At 40.0% G+C, this 25360-nt stretch overlaps 1 protein-coding gene across 1 annotated transcript; it reads left to right on the forward strand.

Annotated features, from left to right (window-relative positions):
• Positions 1-5760: 5760 nt before the first annotated feature.
• On the forward strand, positions 5761-24450 carry LOC133967991 (solute carrier family 25 member 36-A). Its single transcript, XM_062403750.1, has 7 exons — positions 5761-6198; positions 8422-8586; positions 10698-10775; positions 15143-15243; positions 20396-20462; positions 20552-20841; positions 21508-24450. Exons 1-7 carry the CDS (start codon positions 6158-6160, stop codon positions 21699-21701), a joined length of 936 nt encoding a protein of 311 aa, XP_062259734.1. The 5' UTR covers positions 5761-6157; the 3' UTR covers positions 21702-24450.
• Positions 24451-25360: the final 910 nt, after the last annotated feature.

A 25360-nucleotide genomic window follows, 5' to 3' on the forward strand; every position in this document is an offset into this window, starting at 1 on the left:
CCACACACTCTGAGAGATTCACATAACGACTCTGGAAGAGACTAATATTATCTTATTTTAGTGTTTTTTATAATGAGAAAGTGAAGGGACACTGAGATCCATAGTGCTAAACATTTGGCTTGACCTCTTTTTAGACATATTTTTATTTAATGGTATCCTACATGGGGAGGACTTTATCCACATGCCGGTACATTATATTTAGGATTTGTTGTTTATTTATGGTGGTAACTGGTAATATATTTTCAACCATAGGCTGACCATAAAGAAGGATGACATGGGTGCTCCCCAAAAGTTAAGCCAAAGCACCTCAGTTGCCACCTTGTGGCTGACTGCAGTATATGTCATGAGTCCAATCTCCTCAAGGTTAGTTGTTGTGATATGGACCAAATTAATGCGTAATAGCCCACGTTACACAAGATGATTTCTGTCATTGCAAGTAGGTCTTTCCACAGTCATGTATGTCCAAGTAATTTGTCCCAGAAACTTGGTTTGAATTGCTATTCGTTAATATAAAAACAGCATGATAGGGAAACGTCATGATTGACAGCTCAGATTGACATTTGATTGGTCATGTGCAACTGTTGCCGGTACCCTGCCTCCATTCCATGATCGCTAATGCGCAAACTTCCAACTACACAAGATGGCAGCGTTCTTATCCAGGATATTTTGGCTTCATTTCTGGATAGTGGCAGAAGTGGAGACACATCAGTGTATACAGATAAAATGTACCATAAACAAGTAAACAAACAAATAATAAGCGAATCAAGTAAAGGAAGCAGGGAACCCACATGGACAGGCCTATGTTTAGTCCTTCTATTAGCTCTGTTATTTAAATCAACAAACAATAACCAGCATCCAAATTTGTAAGATTACCACCCATGATTGAATACTGCGTACAAGTTAATACAGCAGTGATAATAGTTCAATTCTGTTGTTTTGATCCAGGTCATTGACATTTTAAACCTTTCTGTTTTTGGATACAGTCCCTGGAAAACAAACAAACTCAATGACATTGGTCTGCAAAAGCAAATGTTTTGAAAAATGTTTCAGTCCGCTCATCCTCATAGTCTGCCCTCCCCCTTCTGGAATAAAACTGAGTGTTTTGTTGTGTGTATATGCAAAAAAAAAAATATTTAAATTAATTATACATTATATAGTAACATGCAACAGATGAAGACTTATAAAATGTACCAATCAGAAATTCTTAACGATCCCTTTAGTGTAACCTAAAATAGTAACCTCCACATGTCTTCGTTAATCATTAGTCAAACAAAATCTATTTTGGTCAAAATGCCCTGTGGTACCTTATCCCCCTGTATCTTTCTTCTCTTTCCCTTTGAACTCAAACACTGATAAAGAGGTAGTCCACTCGTGGTGTGATCCTGCACATTACTCGGAAACGTGCACATGGGGTCTACTGGTCCCAACAAACCCAGTGATCAGTGTTTATACAAGAAAGGCCACATAGAGAGGCAGGTCAGCCATTAGAAAGTCTGCACAAGGGGACAAAAGTGTCCACATCAGGGCCCTCAACCACACAAATGCACTCCAGCACCAACAAAATAAATGGACTCCTGCATGTAGGGGAGGCTACTTTGTGACAAATAAACAGCAGAACAATATTTACAGCCCTATCTCTGTTTGTTGTCAGTCTCCACTGTTGCCCTAGCTGGCTCTCCCACAGCAGCTTGTTGTCTACCTCCCTCATCTCCCATTGATCTCTTCATCAGGTACAACTGTCCTTCTTAAAGCCTTCGAATGTTTGGAACAGATCACACATTGGTCAGACTGTTCAGCTGTACCATGTGTGTTTTCTCAAGTTTATGAATCATCTCTTTTGCCAATACCTCTTGTCCTCTCCTAGACTGCATAGATACTTATGATATTCACATTAAATGATGGGGCAAACATTCACCGTAAGAGTTAAAACATTTACATGGAGGTTATCTCCACTTGTATGCGCAAGTGGCAGCAGGTAAACCGACTGTCTTTAACAGGAAGTCTCCTTCCTCCTGCATACGATCACGTTTTGACTGTGTTATGACTGAGATAGACAGACATCTGATTGGCCAAGATCGTACTGCGTTTTCTACATATAATTATTTATCTATAACGCACACACGCTTGTCTCAATAGTTGTGAGGAAACTCATTGACATAATACATTACCTTGTCCCTTACCCTAATCTAAATATTATTCTAACCCTAACCCTCAAACCAAGTCCTAACCCACAAACGGCTCATTACATTTGTGAGGACCAGCAAAGATGTCCTCACAAAGTCAGAATATCCTCACAATGATGGCCTTGAAGCAAAACTGTCCCTCATAACTTTAGACATGTGCAGTCTCACACACACACACATGCACACACACACGGCTCCAAGATCATGTCTCTCATTAACTTCCCCATCCAGCTATTTGGTCAAAGTCCAAAAGAAATCATGAGACACTACCTCTCCGCATGTGTGGGATGTCATGAGACATGTGTTAGTGGACTTTAGCATGGACAGGCACACAAGTTCACGTGCAGTTAATTTACACACCATGTTTTATTGTAGAAATCCAAGACTATAACATTTATATATTAAAGTCTTGATAGAAAACTAAGCATTTAAATGTATTTACTTAGAAATGCAATACTATAACATTAATATATGAACGTTTCTATTAAAAATTAAATAGTAAAATATGTGTGTGTGTTGTTTTTAAGGTCAAGGGCATGTTTTTTTTATTTCAAGTTTTTAGTCAGAGAGCCAAAATAAATTGTATATGCATTATGCACACAATCCATTAAGTTTAATAAATTCAATATGTTTGTGGATAGGTTTGTATTGTATCACCTGTCTGTGACATTAGGACTCACCAGTGTCTGTGTGTCTGTGACATTAGGACTCACCTGTCTATGTGACTGTGATGTCAAAGGTCACCTGTCGGTGTCTTTGACTTATTTTTACTTCAGTGCTACTTCAATTCATTTATCCATGCATTTTCCTCTGCTAAGCCAAGAACAGTAAAGTGCATTTTCGAAACCTTTGTGAGATGTGTATCCGTATCCCTACATCATTAAACTCAAACACCACAGAGAGAAATAGGGACAGTGAGACACTCAGAGAGTGAGACAGGCAGGCAGACTCATAAAGACAGGCAGATTGCATAATTTATTCTCAGCGTTTTGCTTTCAATAACAGCATAATTCAGTTGCTGCAGTTCCATCTCGTGATCCTTTAAACTGTCACCAGGAGTCCTCATGAGCGGGACGGCAGTAATTTGGTTTCACTCATTTTCCGATGGAGTCTGGTCCACGTGAGACGGACACTAACTCGACCGTGCGGTCTTTCTCACGATACGTACATACACTCAACACACAGCTTTTTGCCTTTTTGGATGAAAGACCTGGTATTTCATTTAACACCCTCAAGCTCTTTGATGCTGGTCAATATGAAGCAGACATAATGATATGTGGTGATATCTGGAAATACGTTGAGTATCACTTTCAGCTATATTAATAGGGCTCACTTAATGTATTTTCTGCTTTGATACTTTATTGGTGCTGCAGGGTCTTTTTTGATAGGACCAAATTTAGTAAGGTCCTGGGAGAGAGATCCCTCACATGTGGCTCTCTCTGATGTTTCCTGTCCTCCGTTAATACTTATATTTTGGCTAGCTTTTCTCTTGTTGATGGTTAAGGACAGAGGATGTTGCACTTGTTAAGCGCTATGAGACAAATTGTAATCTCTGAATATGGGCTATACAAATAATACTTATTTGACTGATTATTGATTATTCATAGTGTGCATTTACCAAAGTACCAAAGAGTACATGGAAATGAAGAGGGGAGCCTGATAGCTCACCTGACTAAGTGAATGCCCCTCCAAAGTTTAATAGAAACCCCTGGAAATATGTTTGATGACCCTATTCTAATTATCACTGTCTGTCTTCCAGTGCTTAGTTTGTACCTAATAAATATGATATTGACTCAAAATCCCCTCAAATACTTGCTAAAGCTGCATTGGGTTTCCATAGAGATTTCATCCAGGACCATTCAGAGTATCATCAGGTGTTTATCTATCCATCACAGTTATTATTTTTGATGTTTTGGACTTTCACGTTGCTCTTACTGTATAGATTGAAAGGTATGAATAGTCCCACTGGCCAAAAACAGAAGGGAAAACCTGAAACTGATAATAGTTAATCTCCAAATTTATGACACACAGTAAAAGTTATCCAATTTAGACCAATCAAAAGCAACCTCTGTCAATCTCATAAGTAGATGAACATGTTAATTTGCTACTGCAAATGCTTTTACTTCACAAATCTAATAATACAACTTTTAAAATAAACAAGACTCAATTGACAAGACGCACCTAATATTTCACTTACGTAAATATTAGGCAGCATTTCCCCTGGATATGATAAATGTTTGTTTAAAAGAGCAAAATGTTCTTATTTGCATTTCGAACAATGTTATGTTAAAACCAAATTTGTATGTAAATATTTGGATATTCAATCTTTATTTAAGTACAACCCACTCATTTCCATAGTTCCGAGATGAAACCCATCTTCCTTTCATCTCCTGAGTCTTCCACCCAAAATCGCTATGTCATGAGATCTGGTTTAGCTCTAATGCAGGACATAACATTATTGTGAACCCATGACTCCAACTTGTCATACTGTGCTCCCAATTACAAAACTGTGCGGATTCCTTCAGCTGCATAATCAAATCACCCGGCCTTACTATTCTGAATGTAGTCAGCCGATCACGATGATCACAATGATTGTATGTTAGGACCAACGTGCACTGGATTTGAAACAACCACTTGGGTTAAAGGGCTGACTCCCGGTTTTGTGTACATTCTGTAAATTAATTAAATTAAAATACACAATTTGTAACCTTAATTAGAAAAACCTTAGCTAATGTTTGTGACAACCATTGAAGTATTTTTTGAGTTATTAAATAATTTTCTTTTGTCAATGTAGGAATATACTTCATTACACTGAAAACCTTAAATCTAATAACCCTAAATAATGGCATGTACTTTAAGGCACACTACTGCAAAAATACATATATGTAGAAATAATAAAAGAAAAAATTGTTTAGTATCATCAGCAGAATAAAAAACTGTAGGAATTAAAGACTTTTTGCACATGAACAGTATAATAGGACAAGAGAACCTGATGACCTTGCTTTGGTGTTTGGTGAAAGGGAATCTAAGAACTTAGTGCTGCAGTTCAAGGAGATGGATAATGACAGGAACATAAATGTAAGAGCAAAGTGTGAAAGCACAATCAAATTAAATATGTAAAAAAAAAAATTTGATGTCTGCAATATGAAAATATGTGTTATATGACACAGAGGTTTGTTTGAGAAATATAAACAAAGGAAACAAGAGCAAAAAGTGAAAAGAGAAATCCTACCATACAAAAACAATTAACTTAAAAAAAAATGACGACGAGTTTTTGAAAATATGTGCAATAAATGACAGATAGTCATGGCTCTGTACGATGAGGGCTATGACTCAAACACTGTTCTCTTAATTTGAATTAAAACACTTAGAACAACTGCTATAAGTACTTATGATCTCATTAAAACTCCAAGCAGCATCGTATCCACAGATGAAACAGAGTCAGCGTAAAGTCAAGGCACCTCGGCCCCATTCAAGGTTTGACCATGTGAACAGTGCATGTTCGGGGCGGGTAGCGTGACGTCACAGGCCGTGCGGACCAACGGCAGCGCGTGTTTGCTCGGCCTATGACAGTACAGTAACTACTATGAGGTCTGCCTCTCTCGAGCTGCAGCGATCACAGCGAAGGAGTAAAAAAAAAGACGATGAGCTATAAAAACGATCGTCGGTGCTGAAGAATTGTTTTGTCGGTGACTCTCCCGCTGAGGCTCACGCTTGTCCGGAGGTTTGTCCTGTGGCCAAACGGGGGGTATCTGTGTCAGAGGTAGGGGGACACGCGGAGGACACTCGGCCTCACTGCAGCGTGATTCACCGGAGACTCGCCCCACAGCCCTCGCCGTCACAGCCGCCGTCAGCGCCTCTTCAGCGCCTCTTCATCGACGCCGTTGGCCCGTAGGTCGGTCGCATCCTCTCGGCCCGTGTGTGGCCCCTCTGCCGCGGCCCCTGTGTGCGCTGCTCGCGGAGCATGTTCAACGATGAGCCAACGGGACACACTGGTTCATTTGTTCGCCGGAGGGTGAGTCACACAACCTGTGTCGTGTTTTATTTTTTGGGGTCGAAACACAGATGTGCTGTTTGCTTTTACTCATTATTTAGCAATGGATGCTTTTTCTGCACAGCGCGTGCGCGTTTTCCAGTTACAACCAAGCCAGCGGCGTGCACGTCAGTGTCAAACCCGTGTATTTGAGTGACACTTCCTGTCAAGCCCTTCAAAATATGTTTATTTGTTAATGGAAAATATCACAAGAAAAAAGTGATTAAAGCTTAAATTTGGATTCAGAGTTTCCACTTTGTGCCTTAACTTGGGTTTGTTCATCAACTCTTGAATACCGTGTTTTTACTTAAGTGGCAGCCCGTTAACACTTTATTTTGAAGACAAGTTAAATCCATTTCCGGGTTCATTGCTACTCTGACTGTAACTTGATGCAGGTCCTCTGCAGTCTGACATTTTCTCTGAAATTTAGCATTTTAAGGACATAATGGATGAATCAGGTGAATGATGCAAATTCTATACATATATTGAACCAAGATTGGGATTAATAACTATATATTGTGTTTAAACATTATGAATAAACATTATATATATAATATAGATGCTGAGACCCCAATTTCTGTAACACTTTTTGGGTTATTTAGGGGTTTCAAAATGTTTCTTTGTCAAGGACACTGAGGTACAACAGATGTGCATTAACCTGCAAACATCCTTCTCATCATTTATGTTCCCAAAACCAATAAAAAAGACATACTGTTATGTAACTTTCCACTGTTGTGTAACTTTCCACGATCTGCAACAATTTTGACTCACAATTTTGTAAACAGGCCAAATCGAGAAGTCATGAAGGAAGTTAAGGAGAAGCAAGATTGCTGCGTTTAATATGTCTTGTTTTCAATCAAACTACTCTTTCTCTGTCTGACACCTTTTATTTTATTTTCACACCAAACCTTAGATATGCAAATATGCTAATCTTATCGCACCAGGACTCCACTCTTAACTCTTTAATGAGGGATCTAAAACATAAAAAACAACTCACACTGTGTTGCTATCTATATAAAACAGAATCTGATCTGAGCTGGCAGCCTGGGCACACAGCTTTCTCTATCACAGCCACTGTCAGACACATACATGCAGCCGCCGCTGTAGCCCCTGGAAGTAGGACAAAGGTCATTGCTGCCTGTGAGCATGAAGATATAGCTGTTGCTTCTCTAAAGAGAGAGCAACGCGAGGAATTCGCTGCCAACAGGACGTTAGCTCACACCAGTACGACTAAAACTAGTAACTTTTGTGATTTGTCACAATAGTCAACAATGTCTTATTGTGGAAAGCACAGAGCCTTCTGTTAAAGCAGATTGGATCAACTAATGGCAAGAATAACGTCTGCGGGTCTCTGATTTATTTGGCCTAAATTAGCCCACAATTCTTTGTAAGCCAGATAGATGGTACAATGATATATTTTCAGAAATTGACGGATCATGTGTTGACATAATGAGGGGGACACTGATCGGAATGAGATCCGTCTTAGTTTGTTTACATGCTGCTGGTGGCATCTGTCAGAGTGCAGGTCAAAGTCTACGTAATATGATCACCAGTTCCTTTGGTTCCTTGGTTCCACTTTATTTTGGATAGCCTGGCTAGAGTGAGTTTACAGAACATTTGTAACATTTCACTGATCACAATGTTACATATACTCTCTGTAGGTGGACTATTCAAATACCGGTTCATTTATGAACTGCAACGTATTTGTTTATTTTGTGTTTGTCAGCAACTAGGCAACACTCTTGATTATTACGCCTCCTCAGATGACATAGGTCAGCACACGGGTTACTAATACACTGAGCATTTATTGAGATCTTACACATTGCAGTATCACAACAGCAGGTCACGGTGTAGGCTTGAGTGGCTTCTCCTAGATAATTTTAGAGCAGACAGAAATAATAGATTGTGTTACCGATGATTGAGGAGACCAGTGTTGAGGAATGGTTTAACAAAGAAAACAGTGAGAGGAAACAATAAACATTTGCACCGATTGTTTGAAAAATAGAAATTAAGTGATCCTACAATTAATTACTAAACTACATGCACATCATTTTTTTCTGTTCCTTCTCACTTATGACCGATGCAAATGCTAAGCAAGAGTGTGAATGTGTTTATTATGTTTGTCCCTCCTTTCTTTTCCTAATTTCTTCCACCAACCCCTGTGTTTCTGCTCCCTCTCTTCCTGTGGACCCCTTCCCGCTGTAGATGTGGAGGTACTGTGGGGGCTATTTTGACTTGTCCCCTGGAGGTGGTGAAAACCCGACTACAGTCCTCCTCCGTCACCTTCTACATCTCTGAAGTGCACCTCAACACCGTCAATGGAGCCAGTGTGGCCCGTGTCGCTCCGCCAGGGCCTCTGCACTGTCTCAAGTAAGGACAATGACACTGAAATAAAATTTTGACAAGGTATAATTTAAAAAGGAACCATATTAAGGTTAGTTCTGGTATCAGATATGGGTGTAGAATGCTAATGTACTCTATGTCATCAAGGATTTTTAATGAATATTGTGTGGGATATTTTAGTATTATAACATATACTATAACTGATACATCAGAACTTATTCTGCCCGTGTAAGCAAATTTTCAAACAAAGTCTAGCATGTTAACAGTTTATAAGTAATTAAGGAAATCCTGACGTGTTGCCTTATGCCATGATCAGTATGGGACCAGGGCTTTTCAAAGTGCAATACTGGTAACCAAATCTCACAGGTCAATCAATGCTTTTAACCAAACGGAAGCTGGTCAACATGCTGTCTTAAACTGGAAATGGAGGTTGTTATGACATTAGTGGTAGGTTTTAGGTTTTTTGTTTTGATTGTTGGTGAAATATTTGACAGAGGGTTAGGGTTATCTACCAGAATCTACCACCAAGACATGTGAGGAGTGCAACAGATGAAAAGTCAAACCTTTCTTTTTACAGTTACTGTGTAACAAATAGACACAGGAAATGCAACACAATGTGTCACATGTTATTACTCTTCTTATCAAACACTGTGGAAAGTTACCAGTAAGATATGAAGTGGGAGTATAGGGGAATCAGACTCTGGTGAGGTGTTTGTATTGAGCCTACAGATAACTAATGAAGCTGGATTTAGTGTTTTAAATAAGTATTCAATGTATTCTGTGTTACAAGCTGCTGTGTGAGGTATTTTCCACTGCCAAGGTCTTGCATAAATTATTTCGCTAATTAGGCGTCTTTGACAAATTCTAATCTTATGCTTTAATTCTTTGTCACATGGTTGATGTTTTTCTTCCATTTGTTTGGCTGAAGAATTGATTTGTTCTCACAGGCTGTTGCACTAAATGGGACTTTTATCTGGGTCAGTTTTCCCTGCCACGACGAGCCTTTATTAACAACACTATCTTCAGGATTTTGTGTTACAACACTGCTGTGATGCCTTCCTTCCAGAGATTGACGTTAATCTGGGTTTTGTTTTGGGATCAACATTGGTCTTGTGCTGACAAAAAACAGCTTCTGGTGTTGTCCTTGAGACAAGAGCATAAACTGTACACCACTATTATATGATACAGAGGGGAACCAAAGACGTTTTAGGAATAGTGGTGGGAAAGAAAAAAACACAAGTCAAAGTAGCTGGACTTGTTGTAGGGGGCAGGCCTGGTTCCATTTTAAAGCTGGGTATGTTCTAAACCAGGGTGTGTTTTGAGTTGTAACAGGGGAAAGCAGTGACACTCTAACCTCACTTGGCTGGAAGGCTCAGCTCAACCAAACCACAAGCCAAACAAAATACAGCTACATAACTGCTCCAAGAAAGATTGGTATTGTGTCTTGCTTTATTGGTACCAGTGCAGCGCCTTTTCTAAATCTGCATGTTTGGAATGGGCTGTTAGCTTGGCCTGTGGTAATGCTCTTTGCAGCTTTCTTTCCGAAACTGTAACAGTGACCAACAGTAATTGAGCGGAGGAATGTACCGACCGGAGATCTCTAAAATGTATCAGCTTATGTGAAAAAGTGCACTGAATCAAGGTGTACTGTAAGCCAGGACCTAACCGAGTTAAACTGGAGACACACGTCTTTGAACATAACAGAAAATGAACAAGATGAATCCAGGGAGTCTTCATGATAACGCTTCTAACCCTGTTGATTTTCAAGTCCAGGTGTCCTAGAAGTTATAATTTACTGGTGTGTTTGCTTAGGGCGCCCACTTCAGATTTAAATTTAGCTACCAACAGAGATGTTGTGCCAAATGAAATGCTGTCTCTACTGGTTGACCTCTATATTGTGATGGACATTCTCTCAATGTCCTGTGGCTCTGTGTTCCTTCTAAAAAACACAGGAACATGTACAGCAAAGAGCCCTCCAGACAATCGCACTATTATTTGCTCAGTTGTGTAAAAAAATATAAAGAACAGTACATGGAGATTTATCTATATAATGTACTGTATTCTTGCTCTGCACCAAGATTGAATGACCAATGAAACCCGAAATTAAATGTTTAATGAAATGCTTTCTGTCTCTGCAGGTTAATTCTAGAAAAAGAAGGGCCCCGTTCACTCTTCAGAGGACTGGGACCCAACCTTGTAGGTGTGGCACCTTCCAGGTATGTGCACATCTTATCTTCAGTGTTCTGGGTGTGTTCTGCTGTGTGTCTTCTCCTGCTGACTTTAGACTTTAAGCCTGAAACATGCTTCTGCGTTTTCACTGGCCCGTAAGTGCAAGAGCCCTTCCGGGTCCCTTACGTGCTTCTGTATCCCTCCTTACGTGCTGACGGGTGTCGACCCCCTTTTCTAAAATTTACGGCAAAGCTCCGCAAGCTCACTCAGCCCGCAAGGCTGTGATTGGGCTGCTCTACATCCCTTCTGGAGCTGCATTTCCGGTTTCATGCCCCATAATACCGGCAGAAATCACGGAAGATTTAGAAGAACGAATATGGACCAAATAGAAGAGCACTTGGCAGAAGAGATCCGAAAGTATGACCACTTGTATAACCCGTCACTGACTGGCCGGTTTGTCCGCCAGAAAAAGGCTACGAGGAGCCGCAGTGGCTATCTAAATAAACAATCGACGAAGAAGAAAGAAGGCGTCTCTAAGGTCGTCTTCGACAAAAAGCATTACTCCGCCTAGTGTTCTTGCGCGGAATTGCTTTGTAAGACGCGCAACGGTTGGGGAAGCATGAATGAAAACGAGTCTTGCGCCACAGCGGCGTGAAAAGACGCAGACGCAGTCGCAGAAGCATGTTTCAGGCTTTATGACCAGGTTGTCTTTTTTTACGATAACTAAAACATTAAAAAGGTTTGATGCATTTTGTCCACCTGTCATTATGGAGTAAATACATTTTTACATCTTTTACTTTACATTCAACATTAGATTTTGCATTTTGTTGTGTAGTATTTAGTAAGGCTGCACGATATATCTAAAATTGTCCATCAGACCGATATCATCACTGCTTGAACTGTGATTAATGTTGTTCCATGTGCCATGCATTCACACTCTGCATGTCAATGTATTTGGACAATCAGATGAAGCCCTACTGCCCTAGATAATACATTAAAGATATTCAGATCAGTTGTGAGTCGCATCTGCCTTCCAACTAAATTCTAGTACAGTGGAAACTGCAAGTCGCCGTGGAGCGTTCTGTGGTCCCTGCGTCCATAGCCAGGTGGGCTTTCCATTAAACCAAGCTGTTGAAATGGAAATAGTTTATATATATTTTTTCTGTGTCTGCATATGTCAGCAGCAAACCCAAAGCAGAAAGACTTTAACACTGTATACTTAAGCATTTGTTTATTTATCGCAAGTCTTATCATCATTGCAAAATTCAACAACGTTATCACATATTGCATGTTTTCCTAATATTGTGCAGCCCTAGTATCTTGATCTTATCTTTTTTACAAACTTCTTTCAATTGGAGCTTATGTTGGCTGCAATAGTACGTCACAAATACACAAATGAATGGCGTTAAACTGACAGAAATACTAACTATATACTACAGATACAATAGTCTATTTATACGAAATAAATCTCAATTTCAAATCCCAGTCGAATTGAGCAGGTCCTCCCGTTCTTAGCTTAGCTGGTTGCATAACAGCCTGGAGTCAGAATGGAGTTACAATCTGAATGAGACAGCAGCAGCAGCAGCAGGCGTCAGACAGCTATGACGCTTGCATCATGTGACTGTTGTTGTTGTTGTTTTTGTTGTGTATCATCGCATCAGGGTTCTTCATTTAGGCAGTTGTGCTGGTCTCAATCCCCCCCCCCCCCCCCTCCCGGAGCTGTGTAGTTCTCCCTAGCTACTGCTGCATCACATGGCCATTGTCATCCTCTTCCCGTTGGTTCGTTGCAGCCTCTGTATCTGAGTCATCCTTTACATATTCTCCATCTCTCCCACAGTGTTTGTCATGATTTGCCTGTATTAATTTATAAGTCTGGGCTCTTCACTGTCATTGCTGTCCGGCTCTGTCTGATGCAGACTCTCTGTGGGGTGGAAAATACCCGCGCGCGCATGTGCATGTGCATGTGCATGTGCGTGTGCGTGTGTGTGTGTTCACCCTGTGGGATAGTTGTCCAGCTGTGGAAGTGGTGGCTTGTTTTCTGGTCACGACATCTATAGCTAGCTGTGATATAGGAAGACATTTTTACATAAATTATTAACCTGGTGAACTCCTTGGCAACATATGTCCTCTTCCCCTGTTTTTTATGCAGTTTGATGTCGCCTGTTTTCCTGCAGTGCCAGGCTGGGTTCGGTATATCGTAACATATGTAATGGATACTTGTACTTGCCCCCACCACTTTACTCAAGCTGTATCACAGAACAGTGTACTTCTTGCGATATTAAATTTGAAGACACTGCTTTAATGAGGACACTGACATATCGAACATAAGCTTGTGGATACCTTTTAGTTACCCTCTATTCAGATGTTATTTTAATTCACAATAGCTCATTTGGCATCGTTTAGAGATGTCCTGATACCATTTCCCTTCTTATACAAATTCCAATACCTGGACTTTGCATGTGAAGTGCTGATCCATTTCAGTGCATTTAAAGAAATAACAACTTATATAATGTACTTTCACAGCTGTATGCCACTGTCACAAGTTTGTAAGCTGTCTTTCTAGCTTTTCAAAATCACTGCTTCCCCGCCACTTTAAAAACAGTACGCGGCAGTGCATCACCACTTTTCCTCTGTTTTGGAGCGGAAAAGAATATTGAAGTTTTTTCTGGTTGAAATTAAAATACTTGAAAGACGTGGTCAAGGATTGGTCCATTGATTTGTGTTCTCGACGATGTTCAACCTGTCATTTTCAGCAGTATCAGTGGCATTTTCATTAGTGGTACCAGGATTGGAACATCTCTATTATAGGGTTATTATATTATATTATCAATGGATACTTCTGGTTTTTAAATAGAAATTTGATTTGAAAATTGATTTGAAAATTTAAATTGATTTGCCTGTGGTGCAGCCTTTTGTTCCAAGTATAGGGAAGGATGCACATCAACATTCAGATAGACTTTTGCTAATTTTTTGATCTCTGAAATCCAAATGGAAATGTCTCAGACACACATTAAAAGCAAGAAGCAACATTTTCCAAATTACTGATCACAGTAATTTAGGTAAATGCTTGAACTTAACATGCAATATAACTTAAAGGAGTAGCAGATTTATAACGATATTTATGTGTAAGTAAAGTTCTGGGTTGCTGGGCTGCAGAGTCATTCTCTCCTGTTATAATTAGGAAACAGCACTCTGACGCTCGAGTGCTAAAAACATCTTCTGATGCTAAGGAGAGCGCGCTCCGCTGGGCATGCTGCTGGTGTTCATTAGCAACACACACGTATATATGAGATGCCCTGCACCAGCAGTATCGCTCATTATGTATTGGAGATGCACATGCACGTTCCCAGCCAATCACGTGATTCATGTGCAGAGCAGCACGTTTATGTTGTGCATGCAAGCTCTTGATTCAGAGCGAGGCCGGGGGAGTAGAGGTCACGAGGGTTTAGATCCACTCAGCAGGAATGACTAAATCCTGTGACTTTATTTAGTGTGGGACTCATGGGAGAATCATGGGAGATAAATCTGCTATTAAAGTGTGCCACACAGACGCACTAAAGCAGCAATGCAGGGATTGGAATGTAGCTGATTATATGCCACTAGTGGTTCAGTGGTTTAGTTTCAGTGGTATTGTCCGATTACTTCAGTAGCCTGTGCTGATCTCTAGTGGTATGATACTCGTGTTCCACCGGCACACTGCTTCCTTGTGGCACATGCCAATAGAAAGTGGTAGGCCACATCCAGATTGTGGAATACACAGGTTTTGTTTTGTGGGATTTGTGGCTATGCAACAATAATGCAATATGAATAATTCTAAATAATACTACTTTTTGGGAAATTGGCAAGAATATCAGAATCAGAATAAGGAAATTATTGTCATTTCAAAAGAATTGCACATCAACAACAGAACACAACCTGGCCTTTAGGATTGCACCTGAACAGCAGTAGCCCACTGGCATTACATTTGTATATGCATTCAGAGGCAGTTATTGTCTGGCTGTGGCCAACTGTGACATGGAATGTGTTGGTTTAACAGAAGCGGCAGACCACGAGGAATTGTGGCATTTTTGGCATTTGTGGCATATTAGCTGGCCAATTCATTCTATTGCATGCCCTCATGCACTATTTCAACTGCATCTAGATTCAAGTAATTTGGAAAAAACATCAATGCAATTTTATATATGAACCACAAAACTTACACAGTTTGTTTGCTTTTAAGTATGTAGCTAATGCTTCCAGTCCTTTTTTAAAGTGCAATTCACACTGAAGAATCTAATGAGGATGAATAGTGTTTTTTTTCCACGGTTTCATTACTGTGTAGCCGTAGTTGACCTAAGTCAGCTTATCCAGGGTTTTTAAATTTCTTAGAATCCCATCTCTCTCATTGTTTTAATCATGGTGTTATTTCCCACAGGGCGATCTACTTTGCGGCGTATTCAACAGCCAAGGAGAAGCTGAATGGCATACTGGAGCCAGACTCTACCCAGGTGCACATGGTGTCTGCTGGGTTGGCAGGTAATGACGGCTCCCTCTCCCCCGCCCTTCTGTCTGTCTGTCTATTCAATCTGTCTATCCCTCTCTCTGTTAAATCTGCCTGTCAGTCTGCCTGGGCAGTGTAAGTCATGTTGGGTTTTATAAAAAAGAAAAAACATGTTTTTCAGTTTGTCATCATGAGTTTTCTCATTGTTTTTAAACATCGCTAAATTGTCTCTTCATTTATCCCTTTACCCCTCCTTTATATACATGTGTGAGATGGTGGGATCTTCACAACAAAAGCTAAAAGTCAATACCTAAAGCATGCAGAAGCTAACGTATAGTATCTGTTATGACTAGATATTACGTTGCTCTTCTATGCCTAGAAATATTAAATAAAGACAATACTGGATTTAACAGAAAGCACAATTTAAGACTCTTAGGATCAAATTGACCTTTACCTTGGCCATGGTGAAAATTGGCCACAAAAGATCCATTTATCGATGTTTCAAACACTGTATTTTATACAATCAAATGATTTCACATGACAGAGTTATTCTCATACCTGGCAATTAAGAAAAACGGGCACCTTGAAACCAGCACATACCACTTACTCTCCTCATCTTTTTCTAACCCCCCCCCCCCTCTCTACATACACCCTTATTATTCGTATATTGTGTCTTCATGGTGTCTCTACAGCTCACATATGTTTGAGGATATAGAACCTTTACATCCGCACTAAAACCAGGTGAAACCCAGCAGCCAAGCAGTTAGGAGTTATAATGTCACTGATGACGTTTACCCATGTCTGTGCTGCATGTACAGTATTTCTATGTGCTTGACAAAAAGAAGAAAAACACGTGGTCCTCAAAGCTTAGGTTGTGCTTTCCTCCTCTCCTTATCCTGCCTCCCCCTATGTCTTACATTATTATTATTTGATCCTCCTCTCCCTTCTTTACTAAATATCTTTTATTCTTTAATTTTGAGGCCTCGCCAGAGGACTCTGTAAATGGTTTAACATCCCAGTTGTTACTTGAACAGTGTGGTCTGGGCCCCCTTCTTTGCTCTGTGTGTGTGTATAGAGGAGAGAGCACTGTCCCCAAAGGTCAACCGGGGCCCCTGGCACTTGGGCGGACACGTCAGGTAGCACCCCATTTCTTTACACTGGTATGATGAAAACCATGGTGATTATTTTATGAATATTAGAAAGTTCATGATGGTTATTCATTTGTATTGATAACACCATTGCTTGTTGCAGTGTGTTTGCTGCTGGTTTGTAGGTTTAGGTTCTTCTGCTACAGATTTCTTAGTCTTGACACACTCCTCCCCCCTTTCCCTCTGCTCATTTTCTCAAAAAAGTAAAGGTAAAATAATGACAAATAATTAGATTTTATGTTGACAGCCTAAAATAAATGCTAACCTTGTCACTGCTCCAGAAGGTTGTCATCACTCTGTCATCATTTACCAATACCATTAGTGTCTCATCTTGGTTTCTCTTAGAGGAGAATTGGTTTTGTTCCATCATCCAAAAGCCTTTCATGACTTTAATTGTATTTTCAGGGGCGTTGAATATACTGAAGATTTTACCATGAGTCTCCTCTCATCAGTTTTTCTATCAGATTTTTCTGATCGTTTTTTAACATCAGCTTAAAAAACACACAGTTAAAGCGCAGATACATAAAGCAAATTATGTAAACATAAGACATTGTATCGAGGAGGGATTAAAAATAAACATCATGCTTTAAGGATAGTGTCTTTTTCCCTTGATGTTGCATACACATCCTCATTAGCATGACAGTGACGCCCACAGGCATGTTTATATAATACCTCAGCCCATAAGCCACAAGTGGCGTACAACTGTCTTCTGGCGTCTTGAGCTACACAACTGCCTCATTGTCGTTCATATTCACACATTTTCCACACTCACTCTCCCAGAGCTGTTCAGCACTGGGAAGAAGCATAACTACAGAAAACCTTTGTGTCTGAATTGGTTCATTGAACGCAGATGCCAGATATCTTTTTCCGTGTCATAACTTTGAAGAGTTACTGCCTCTCTACTTTGAATGGTTCGCTCCATTTGTAGTCCAGGAAAGGGAGGCTTGGTTGGACTCTACTCCGACATATCTTCCTCTCCTACACCTAATCTAAAGCATATTTGCCTTGAATGTAGGTCAAACTCCCCTGTAGACATGAGACTCATTATGTTCCAATGCACATATATACGGTAGTATCTGCGTAATGCTTAAAGAAATGACTACACATGAAATCAAGTGAGGTTCACTTCCCTTAACAAAATAATTTGTTACTTTGTGTTGTCCTATTGACGTTTTTGAACATTAGCTCGAGTCTTTAGGTTTATATGGTAACATACATTCCAGCACACACACCAGCTAAGTCTTTGCTAAGTCACATTTATTTATATATCTATATATAGTTGGTTCTGAGGAAAAACTGGTGATATTTTGTAAACAAATGATCAGATCAGATATTAATGAGCACACGTTGTCCCATTCATAAGGTCACCTAATAAGATTTATACTCTAAGCAAAATAATCAAAATTCCATTAAAGAAATCAAATTCGAACTTGGAATTATATTTTCCCTATGAAGTTAAATTAAATGGGCATCTCTGTAATATTTTGCTTATAAACATGATGTTAGGATATATGTTTAGACAGACAATAAATGTTTGCATTCTGCAATTGCAAAAACTTATTTTCCCTTTTTACTCACGAGTGTCGTGTTCTGTGGCATTCAAGAGGACTTTTCAATTTTCTCTCAGTTTAAGGACATTTCTATGTTATTTTTAAATAAATCCCAGTTTCTCCAGAGAATCAGGTTTTGCCCTGAGAGCTGTATGGGGCAGACTTTGTTGTATTGATAGTTCCACCTTATTGTCTCACTTCACTTAGCTATACCTCATCACATGGTCACAAAATTGACTCCTTTTTCATCACTATCATTCCCCTCTTAACGACAAGGTTAGCATTTTAACCTGCCTCTAATTTTCTTCCCTAATTTTGATTTCATTCTTTCACTGATGTGTAGACTATAAACTGATGATGAAGAATATACAACTTCAGTTTTTATTTCTGCCTTTGTATTTGTTGTGTGTTATGTTTTTTTTTTTACTCGCTTCTGTGATACGGAGCTGGAGGTTTGGATTGGGTTGGCTTCTGTTCAGTCAACATTTGCTTTATTCCAGTTGATAAAGAGTAAATTCTTATAATTTGAAAAATAAAATAAATTCAAAACCACTTCATTCAACAAATGATGGTAAATTGGAGGGCATGGGGCTTAGAGTTTAGGGACAGATGTGGGGAGGTGAGTTCATCATCTCCCATCACTTCTCCATGTGCAGTACCAGTGGGTTTGGGGGGTGGGTTGGTGGGGTTGGGGTTTGGATGTGACTGCTGCTTGTGTGTGACTGTGGTACAGAAAAGCCTGTGTCTATTTTAGGGCTTTACTGTAAAGCTTTCACCCCTGCGTGATTGGGTGGGACACCCCCGCCATCTGAGCCCCCCATATCTGCAGGCTACTAGCTGCAGCGGGGAGGAGCTGGAGGAGCTTTGCCCCTCCCTCGTGAGTACACACCATAGACGCTACTTCCTTCTTTTTTCTCCTTCCTCTTTTTTGTTCTTCTCTACCTCTCTGCAACAGACCTGTGTCCTCACCTCTTCTTCACGCAGTTGCCTTAACGTAGGGTTCCTCTGTCCCACTGATAGACTAGATGCACTCAGGCCTCTTTAGAGACTTGCTCCTGTCTAGCAGTTTTCCACAAATAGCCATGTTTGGTTTCTCTGTCAATCATCAACATCAGAAAGTTTGAGACTTTGTGTTATTTCCTTAATGATACAAAATGCTCACTAACTAGTTTTACACACTACATAATAAACTCCACATTACTATACATTGCCTACTGCTCCTGCTTAACAAAGTTACTTCCCCTCTACACAGTCCAAGCAAACACATGCACACACTCACATCTGCTTCATATACTGTATATTCTGTGCACACATAGCATTCTCAATGCATTTGCAATGCAACCTACATTTCGAGTGACCTCTTGTTTCAAACTAAGCAAACATTGAGGTTGGCTCTGACGACAGATGGATTTAGAACAAGTTTGCCTGCCACCATTAGGAACTAAAGGCTACATGACATTCCACACCAGAGACTTTCCACTTTAGTCCTGCTGAATAATTGAAGAATCTCCTCCAGACCCCATCTTGTATCTCCCTGCTTTTGTAGTTGGGCGAGTATCAGGCCATCAGCCTGTCTGTAGTATCTAACCAGTTAACCACTGGTTTGTTAAATGTTGTAAATAAATACAAATTGAAACATTCATCGACTAATAAGTGTGCCCCTTTGGTTCATATTGCTTAACTTTAAAATGTTGAGCAATGTCAAAACCCACTGTGTTTCCTCTTTGCAGTTATGTTATGGCAGATCATGAAATAAAGTCAGGTGAAAATGAATTCTCTGAAATCCTCCTCTGTATGCTCTTTAGGATGAGATCATGTTTTAATTGTTAAAGATTTTCAATAGAACCAAAATCATCAGCATTTAAAAATAAATGAATCAGACGGAAGTTTTATAACATTTTGCCAAACTAAGAGGCCACCATCAAGTTTCTGCTTGACCTCAATACCCGCAGATGTCCCAGGTAGTTATTTTTGAAAGATGAATAAAAAAAGTACTGACAGCGTAGAGCTGCAGCCTTCATGCACTGTTTTAACGTTAGCTGTTTGGTTTACATGCACCTGCAGAGCATTTCACATGAAAAGGATCAATATGATATGTGTGTATCTCTGTCTGAAAACAAGATACAAATTTAGTCATCAATACAGTGATTTTCTCTTGAATAACATATTCACAGATCTATCCATGTATTTGCACATTTGTCCACAATTCTCTCAGCAGAGATTTGCGTGTTCTTTTACTTATTTACACAGGCAGATTATGCACATCTGGGTGGAGGTACAGTTACACACCCAGATAATATTGCTACCATAAGGACCCAGTAGAGATAGCTTGGTCAAAAGTGAAACACGGAAGCAAGTTGATCCTGTTTAGTGAAGCACTGTCTCACTGTTCTTGCAACATATCGAATATTTAGTTCACTTGATAAGATTGTGTTCTTCCACGTGTCTCTGCCTCTGTCTGAACCTTTGACCCCCTCTGAATTTCCCAGGGTTCACCGCCATCACAGCCACCAACCCCATCTGGCTGATAAAGACGCGTCTGCAGCTGGATGCCAGGTGAGGAACTTCACTCCTCTTCACAAAATTAATGCGAATTTAAACATGGTGTTTGTAGACTTGATTTAAAAGGCTATTTATCCTTACAGAAACCGGGGTGAGCGGCCAATGAATGCGTTTGAGTGCGTGCGGCGGGTGTACCAGATGGACGGCCTGCGAGGCTTTTACCGGGGCATGTCAGCCTCATACGCTGGCATCTCAGAGACTGTTGTCCATTTTGTCATCTATGAGAGCATCAAACGTAAACTGCTGGAGTACAAGGCCCAGAACAGCATGGACGAAGAGGAAGAGTCGGTCAAAGATGCCTCAGACTTTGTGGGCATGATGCTCGCTGCAGCCACCTCCAAGACCTGTGCCACCTCCATAGCCTACCCTCATGGTACGCTTCTCTCTCACTCACCTTTTCCAGAGATAAAGCCAATGATATTCCGTATATATATTTTTGTCAACAAACCCCATGGAATGTGGCCTTATTGTTTAATAATGCAGTTAGTATTCTATTGTGTCAACATTTTTAGTGCTTTTAAATGCATAATGTATGAACAATATTGAGATGTATAGATGTTGGGGTATTATTATGCCAACGACGTTTTGAGCACAACGCTCCTCAGATTTCTGATAGAGAACCAGAGTTGCCATCTTAAATACCCACAATCCATTTTGAACTACTCTGACTCTCTCTAACATGTATAACTAGTGAGGCGACTCTAATTGTTAGAATCTGTTATGGAATACAAACTGTCACATGGCATTGTAGCATTATGACATGTTGCATTTTGAGTGAGGCAGTGACTCACATTTTGTGACTGGAAAATATCATGCTCCACCTATGCTATAAATAGCACTCTCATTCTCCACCAAGGCTGAATGCAGAAGTTCAGATACCTCCAGTTTGGCTTGTGCAAAGGCATTCTGGGACATTGAGTCATCCGTATATCTAGCAGCTTGTTTTGTAAAGGACTAGGCAGGTCCAGGAGCGTACACTCACAGTTGATAAGTACGACGACATCTAACACAATTTTCTTTCTTTCCTCTCAAATTGCAGAAGTGATACGAACGCGGCTACGAGAAGAGGGCAGCAAGTATCGCTCCTTCTTCCAAACTCTGCTCACAGTACCAAAGGAGGAGGGATACCGGGCGCTGTACCGCGGCCTGACCACCCACCTCGTCAGACAAATCCCCAACACTGCCATCATGATGTGCACCTATGAGGTGGTACTGTACCTGTTGGGCCGTTAGCCACCTGGCACGTGTCCTTCCTGTTTAAAGAGGGAGACGGTTTGCAAATGACTGAGAAGGATGCCCTTTGGCAAAATGAAGACCAAAGGAAAACCGAAGAAACTCTAGTGGACCAGGAGAGGACATGTGGAAATCACATGTAGACCAAGGGTGGGGAAAAAAATAGTTATCATATCAGCATCACCACCCCCAGTTCCCTTCATCAGGCTGCTGCAACGGATAGAGGGCGCCATAGGTTACAGAAACGGTAATAAGGGTGGGGACAAGAGAGTGAAGGACACAGACAAAAACACAAGGTACCTCTGAAGGAAAAAAATTACGCACATTTCAGTGGCCTTAAAAGAAAAGTGTTTTAGCTTGCTTCCTTTAAGTGAAGGATCAAAAACAGTTCCTCACTTTCATAGAGATATCGGGGGGAACTGAACTTGACAGGAAAGATGGTTACTAAATATACTGTTGGTCCGTTTCAAGAGTCTCTCCGGGTGCAGACAAACTGTCTGCCCCCGCTTCAGTGCTGTAAGACTACTGTATGATGAGATAGCTGGCAGTTGAGGAATGTTCATTTAAGGTTGAATGTGAGAAACAAAGACGTCACTGTTTTCACGTCACCGAAACCCACTAATTTTTGCACTACAGAAAGTGTGGTTTCAAGCATTTCCCTCACAAACGGCACTGCCCCCTCCCCTCCCTTCACGTCTTGTGACGTCCACAGACTCTAGCTGGTGTTTATGAAGAGTAGCTTGAAAAGCTGACTTTCATTCGGTGTTTGATTCCTCTACAGCTCGGCCCGACGGCGACACGGCCCAGCGGAAGTTGGCCTGCAAAGTTGATGGTTTGTTAAAAGCTGAACAGAGATCAAATACCAGACTAGCATAGGACATACAAAATATCTTGTGTGAAAGTACAAGAGCGTTGTGTCCTTTGTGGGGTGTCAGTGAGTATCCACAAGGCACCGATACTAAGTAACTACATTGTGGCTTACTTGAATATAATGTGACGTGTCGGGGAAACGTTTGGAGTGGGAGAATATTTATGGGGTTTCATCTGTGAGTTTAACACATTAGTCACTTTCACGCTCATTACTGTGTGCGTGTTGATTGTGCAACTGCAGTTGTGTGTGTGTGCCTGCATGTCTAATAAATATCTACTCCAGATTTCCCTCCTCTAATTATAAAACTAGCAAGACTGAGTGTAGAGATGCTACCCTGCGACACCGGGAGCCTTCGCTCCCACTCTCCTGCCAGTCCTTCCTTCCAGTGGCTTCCATCTGACCTGATAACATGCACTTTTGTGGCCTTTTAGGGGCTTGTGCTTTGCATTTTATTGTGTGGACAGTTTTAACTTGTACATTGTAAAAGAAGGAAAACAATTATTGCTGTATATTAAAATGGTATTTTGCGCAACTGTTCTTATAGCAGATATATTTTAGAGTTGTCAGTAGCTGTGAAGGATGTCCAAATGTGTTTATATAATATAGATACTGTATATTCATATTATATATAGTATTTTTTGTTTTTGTTTAGGTCCATGTATGATTTTCATTTTGTGCAATTTAACCTTGTTTTGACATGGACTGTTGACATGAATATTGACATTGCGTGACTTCTTTTTTTTTCTTTTTTTCTTCCTGCACTTGCATGTTGCTGTGAGCTGCCATTCAAAACATTTGCTTGTACAGGGAACCTGAGAAAAGCTGCAGCACAAATACGTCTCGTCTACGGTTGCGTTGCAGTGTTGATTCATTATTTTACAGCGTAATCATTAAAAGTGTTCCATTTCGCAACGTTAGGATGTTTCTGTAACGTGTTTACAAAGTTCTATAGTGTCTGACAAGGGTATTTTGGGGTCTCATAGCAACCTGTTTGAATATCCAATTGGAAGTGTTTTAATTTGAGAGTTCAAAAACTGGAATGTGTGCAGGGTACCTCAGCTTAGAGTGGATTGTTAAAGATTGAATCCGAGAGATCCAGAAATTGCACCTTCTCTGTTACTGAATAGAGTTGTGGGCATGGGATAGTAAATGTACAATTCAAGCTATCTCTGAAAAATTTGATAATCATTTTTACAAATCGATATCATAAACCTGATAATGGCGTTCCTTGATTACTATTGGCTCTTTGAAGTTATCTCTTGTTCTAAAATCCCTGTAAACCGCCGCCTTTTTGGACAAATCCTTGTGTCATGTAAAATCCTGTCTCATTGCACACTCAATCTTCAAAGGATAATTTGAAAATTCCCACCTTTCATGTTTTAAAATATTTATTTTACCAGTTACAGAAAACAGGATGTTCTTGAACGCTCTAATTTTTCCTCTTCCTTGCAGTATTATGTCGGAGGCAAACCGAGGTGCTGTAACTCGTAATAGTTATTGATTTCCAGTCTCCGGTGACTTGTTGCGACTGCTGAGTTGAAGTTGGTGCTTGAGAAAAATTGCTGACTCACTTTAATGTCCATGCTTTGCTAAAAAACACTAATGGCTTTTTATGTCTTCAGTTTTATCGCAGTAACACTTGAGGCCAAAATGTGACATGAACAGACAACTGGACATTTCATTTATTTTTATTTTTTGTTTTAACCTAATTTCAGTGTCTGTATGCAACTCTGTCTCCTCAGGCTGTAGACAGGATGCAGCCTCATGCAGGGTCGAATGAAACCTGGAAGATTTGTTTTTAGCCAGCTGAGTTGTTGATGTGTTTTTTGTTTGTTTGTTTTCAACAACAAAAGTAAATAAAATCCATTTTCAACCATAGTATCCAATTTATTGTTGCATTTCTTTACCTACGTAAAAGTATTGCGTATTTGTTTGTAACAGTTAAGAGTTGTCGATATGATGGAAAAAACACTATTCTTGAGTAAAACATTTTTTGTTTTGTTGATTTAAGTAAAGCATAGAGGAAATCTTTTCCTTTTTTTTCATTTTATAGATAAAAACACAGCTTAATTAATCCCTGAGGAAATGTCTATGCCATAGATGCTGAGAATCCATCCATCATATACAGTTTATCCCGAGGGTGGCGGGTGAGCTGGATCCAATCCCATTGGACATTGGGCAAGAGGCAGGGTTTCACCAGCAACAGGTCACCAACCAATTGCAGCCCAAAAGATAAAGACACAAACAAACATTTATTGTCACATTCACATCTACGGTCAATTATAAAATACAATTGACCTAAACCCAGACTAACAACCCAAAACTAGATATATGTATATTTTTCCTTATGTTTATACACACATATTAAATACCATGTATTTAAACAGACATAGCAAAAAAGTAGATTGACAATTTATTTTTATTTTATACATATAATGTTAAAATGATCAAGAACCTAAAGGAATAGAAATGAAAGGATTGAAACCAATGACAAGGAACTGGCTGTTATTACCTACCAGTACCAGAGGGAGGAGCCAAATAGCTGCTAATAGAAAAGCAAAGGTGTAATTTTGGTTTTAATGTCATGATGTTATAATTAAAAATTCAGGTAATTAAACAAGTCGTGTAAGATAAAGCGATGACATATCTTCACTCTGACACACACACGCACACTCTGCTTCCTCATGGCTCATATCCAATTTTCATGCTCAGACATTAGAGGCCAATAAAAGTATCGATTTGTGTTTATCTCTGTTTAGTGCTTGTGTTATACCTGCAGCCGAACTAA

This window comes from Platichthys flesus, chromosome 14, assembly GCF_949316205.1.
Source record: "Platichthys flesus chromosome 14, fPlaFle2.1, whole genome shotgun sequence".
Taxonomy (NCBI): Eukaryota; Metazoa; Chordata; class Actinopteri; order Pleuronectiformes; family Pleuronectidae; genus Platichthys; species Platichthys flesus.

Bases quoted from the DNA above. Each gene is read 5' to 3' on its own strand.
- LOC133967991 (XM_062403750.1), top strand. From the start codon at position 6,158: ATGAGCCAACGGGACACACTGGTTCATTTGTTCGCCGGAGG. The intron at 10,776-15,142 runs GTATGTGCACAT...TATTTCCCACAG, and splicing joins GTAGGTGTGGCACCTTCCAG to GGCGATCTACTTTGCGGCGT. The intron at 20,842-21,507 runs GTACGCTTCTCT...CTCAAATTGCAG, and splicing joins CTCCATAGCCTACCCTCATG to AAGTGATACGAACGCGGCTA.